Source organism: Aplysia californica, unplaced genomic scaffold (assembly GCF_000002075.1).
Source record: "Aplysia californica isolate F4 #8 unplaced genomic scaffold, AplCal3.0 scaffold00497, whole genome shotgun sequence".
NCBI lineage: Eukaryota > Metazoa > Mollusca > Gastropoda > Aplysiida > Aplysiidae > Aplysia > Aplysia californica.
The window spans coordinates 234,798-239,633 of NW_004797767.1; the positions used below are offsets into that span (position 1 = coordinate 234,798).

Genomic DNA, 4,836 nt, shown 5'->3' on the forward strand with positions numbered 1-4,836 from the left:
TGTGTATACATGTTTGAGGTACTAGATGTACATAGGGTGTGTATACATGTTTGAGGTACTAGATGTACATAGGCATGGGTGTATACATGTTTGAGGTGCTAGATGTACATAGGCATGGGTGTATATGTTTGAGGTGCTAGATGTACATAGGCATGGGTGTATACATGTTTGAGGTACTAGATGTACATAGGCATGGGTGTATACATGTTTGAGGTACTAGATGTACATAGGATGTGTATACATGTTTGAGGTGCTAGATGTACATAGGCATGGGTGTACATGTTTGAGGTGCTAGATGTACATAGGCATGGGTGTATACATGTTTGAGGTGCTAGATGTACATAGGGTGTGTATACATGTTTGAGGTGCTAGATGTACATAGGGTGTGTATACATGTTTGAGGTACTAGATGTACATAGGCATGGGTGTATACATGTTTGAGGTGCTAGATGTACATAGGCATGGGTGTATACATGTTTGAGGTGCTAGATGTACATAGGCATGGGTGTATACATGTTTGAGGTGCTAGATGTACATAGAACTAGATGGTACATAGGCGCGGTTGTCCTTTGAGAAAAACACAAACATCGTTACTCAAAACAGGGTGCTACGATCAGCAGTGGCACCTGGTCCCCACTAGTTTCTTTTACAGTAGACTCCACCCAGTATACCACCGCTTAAGATCCCACTGTTTTCAAAAAACAGAATGTTTACTGCTCCAAAGTTATCCCGTAGCTCCCATTTTGAAGTATTACATTCAGCTAAGATCCTGATTCAGATCATAATTACAGATCAAAAACCCAGACGAGTGCCGCTGATCAATCAAGCAGTGAAAATGTGCGATCATTGTAGGCCTACTTCCCACTGCATCAAGGACCGTCCAGTCTTGTGATCACATCTCCGTTGTAATGTTCACCAAGTTGGTACGACGTTCTAGCAGCTATTGTTTCTCACAAAGTGCAAGTGGATGGTGAAGAATCAGAATAGTAATATATATACAAACAATTTTTTAAATATTTTTTTTTAAATAATTTTTTTTTTTTTAATGCAGAAAAAAGATCTTCTGATGAAGGAAATTCAGAATACAGAACAGGAGTTGCAAAGCGTGGAACAAAGAGGTAAGTTTTCACTCTTTCCATCAGAGGGGGGTTTCAACGTTTGTGTCAGACCAATGATGTGTTATTGATTATTGGTTAATGGGTTAAAAATCTGACAGTTTGAAGGTGGTATTGAGAGAGACCAGGGGCCCGAGTTATTTAATGAAATGAATAGATAACGTTCAATGTCTTCGTTTAGTTTAGAAAGAGAGAGTTTTACGGCGTTTGCAACTACACAAGTTCCATGCCTAAATGATGACAGAAGAATACACACAAGAAGATGGTGTTGGAAAAAATAAATGCCAAGCAGAATAGGTCTACTCATGGGAAATAGAGGTCTGTTTTTGAACTGGAGATCAAAATGCACCAGTGTTAGGTCACGGACTGGCTGGCACTAGCTCGTCCTGGAAATTACAATTATTTGCCTTTTTTTTTTTCATTTGAATTACATGTGAAGAGTACCTGATTTCACCACAATGCTGCACACATACACACACACATACACACACACACACACACACACATGTATTGTATGATTGTATTATTCATGTGTATATGTCTCGAAGCACACACATACACACACACACACATGTATTGTATGATTGTATTATTAATGTGTATATGTCTCGAAGCACACACATACACACACACACACATGTATTGTATGATTGTATTATTCATGTGTATATGTCTCGAAGCACACACACACACACACACACACACACACACACACACATGTATTGTATGATTGTATTATTCATGTGTATATGTCTCGAAGCACACATACACACACACACATGTATTGTATGATTGTATTATTCATGTGTATATGTCTCGAAGCACACATACACACACACATGTATTGTATGATTGTATTATTCATGTGTATATGTCTCGAAGCACACATACATACACACACACACACATGTATTGTATGATTGTATTATTCATGTGTATATGTCTCGAAGCACACACACATACACACACACACATGTATTGTATGATTGTATTATTCATGTGTATATGTCTCGAAGCACACATACACACACACACATGTATTGTATGATTGTATTATTCATGTGTATATGTCTCGAAGCACACACACATACACACACACATGTATTGTATGATTGTATTATTCATGTGTATATGTCTCGAAGCACACACACATACACACACACACACATATAGTATGATTGTATTATTCATGTGTATATGTCTCGAAGCACACACACATACACACACACACATGTATTGTATGATTGTATTATTCATGTGTATATGTCTCGAAGCACACACACATACACACACACATACACACACACATACACACACACACACATGTATTGTATGATTGTATTATTCATGTGTATATGTATTGTGTAGCATCATGGTGAAATCAGTCGTTGGTCAAAATTTACTTTCCATGTTTTGGAAAAGCCACTCTTTAGTAAGTTTCAGTTTGATTATTATATCCACTTTCCTGTCTGCTCGGAGCAGCTCTCATCACACATTGACATTGGATTTTTGAGGACTATCATAGAGCAGGAAGTTAAGTGCTTAGAGTAGGCCGTTCAGGGAAAATTTCAAATTGTGCTTCAAGACAGGACAGCTGAGCTACTATTCCTTTTGAATGAGACAAATGGGGGGGGGGTGGAGCTCCTCAGCATGTGCATCAAACCTCAAACTATTTTTCTTGTTTCGCACATTTTTTTTTTTGTTTCAGTAAAAGTTTTATGGCACTTGTGACACAATTAAGTCATATAAATATTGAAGATTACAGGTGTTGTTTACAGGTGTTGCTAGAGAGTGACAAACACAAGAAAGAAGGGGTAGAGATAATGACGACAGATATTTCATAGGAAAGAAGGATCGAGCAGCATTTATTCTTATGTGGTAAAATTGAACAACAACAGTTCTGATCTCAGTGTCCCCGATCTTGCAGTTGAGAAGACGAAGAATGAGATAAAACATCTGAACAACCGGTTGGAGAAGCTGGACAGAGAGCTGGTCAGTGGACGCTCGCAGTTTGGCGTGGAGAGGACATTGGCTGTGTGCTGCTGGTGAGAATACATTCATTGTGAGAGAGGGAGATGAATACATTCATTGTGAGAGAGGGAGATGAATACATTCATTGTGAGAGAGGGAGATGAATACATTCATTGTGAGAGAGGGAGATGAATACATTCATTGTGAGAGAGGGAGATGAATACATTCATTGTGAGAGAGGGAGATGCATGTACCTGGTTTTAACCCTATCCGTACGTCGTATTTTACTATCGAATCCATACGACGTGGGGAACTCTGTGCCACCACTTAACCCTATCCGTACGTCGTGTTTTACTATCGTATCCCTACGACGTGGGGAACTCTGTGCCACCACTTAACCCTATCCGTACGTCGTGTTTTACTATCGTATCCATACGACGTGGGGAACTCTGTGCCACCACTTTCCAAAGAGGAAATTTACTCGTTAATCCGAGTTGCTTAGCAGTCTGTCAAAATTATTTTTTGAGAAATACTGAAAGTTTCAAAGAGATCTTCGTAATACTGAAAGTTTCAAAGAGATCTTCGTAATACTGAAAGTTTCAAAGAGATCTTCGTAATCGAAGTATTCTAAAATGTAAAGAAAACAACCGCGGGGGTACAAAATGAGCCCGGGGCGTACGGATAGAGTTGAACTGACGCCATTTCCCTCAAGGTTAAACATGTCTTTTATCATTTCTTGTGATCAACTGTTCAAAGCCCGACCTATACATCTCTCGTATCCTTCTAGTGTCCACAGGGCTGAAGTCCCAGAATGAACTCATTTTTCTCTCTATTCAGCGCCATGGACAGAGACGAGGAGGAGGCCAACGGATACCTGGGCAAAGTGCGAGAGGAACTGGAGACTGTTCACCTTGCTCTCAAGAATGCTCAGTGAGATTCAGTACATACTATGGTGTACTGTCACCGTCGTCTGTGAGTGGGGGGGGGGGGTAAGTCAGTTTAATCAGGGTAAGGCCATTGGCTGCACCTCACATCGTGTTATAAAACTCTCATAATTTGTTAAATAAAGTTTCCATTTTGATCTTTGAAAAAGTACAGGTTGTGCACATATCTCGTATCATGGGTGAAACATTGCTTTCTGTCACTGGGCCCAGTCAGGCTGGGAGGAATTAATCATTTTTTCTTTGATGTAGCAGTGTGGAGGAGGGGGGGGATACATTTGAAATGTGTGTATTCACTTCTAGTTCTGTACATTTTTTCACACTCTCCTTTGTAAAATAAAGAAGAGCATGCCATAAGCTTAAGGGTGACAATGATCATAATAAATAGCATTGATTGTACAGAGCATATCCTCCCTTGACAGAACTAAGGGCTAAAACACTAACAAACTGACAAGATCTTTCAATGTCTCTAGCCTGGTACTGGTACCCATTCCCAACGGGATGAAATGCGGAAAATTTGTGTAAAGTGCTCCCCCTCCCCCCCCAAAAAAAAAACAACAACCAAAAAACACCAGGCCCCTGACAAGATTCGAACACACGACCTTACAGTCGGGAGTCCAAGAGCCATCGTGATGGCCTTGGTGCAAATATAACCCTGTGTCTAACCCCCCTATGACTATAAGGCATTACTGAACTTATTTTCCTTGAGGACTTTTCAAGTCTCTTCATTAACTTTGCCCGGTTCTAAGATAAAAGTTGACTTCAGAGGTCCCATCCCTCAAACAAAATAAAATCTACTCACTGTGTTG

The 4,836-nt window shown here is 39.9% G+C and overlaps 1 protein-coding gene across 1 annotated transcript; it reads left to right on the forward strand.

Moving 5' to 3' along the window:
* The first annotated feature begins 180 nt into the window (after positions 1–180).
* Positions 181–4,533, forward strand: LOC106012783. The gene is made up of 4 exons (XM_013086728.1): positions 181–213; positions 1,052–1,118; positions 3,043–3,160; positions 3,924–4,533. The coding sequence occupies exons 1-4, from the start codon at positions 181–183 to the stop codon at positions 4,018–4,020; spliced, it is 315 nt and encodes a 104-aa protein (XP_012942182.1). The 3' UTR covers positions 4,021–4,533.
* Positions 4,534–4,836: the final 303 nt, after the last annotated feature.

What these genes read in the sequence shown, in the direction of transcription:
- LOC106012783 (XM_013086728.1), top strand. Translation starts at nt 181, where the DNA reads ATGTACATAGGCATGGGTGTATACATGTTTGAG. An exon ending in TGGGTGTATACATGTTTGAG is followed by an intron (nt 214 to 1,051) that starts GTACTAGATGTA and finishes TTTTTAATGCAG; the next exon opens with AAAAAAGATCTTCTGATGAA. An exon ending in ACATTGGCTGTGTGCTGCTG is followed by an intron (nt 3,161 to 3,923) that starts GTGAGAATACAT and finishes CTCTCTATTCAG; the next exon opens with CGCCATGGACAGAGACGAGG.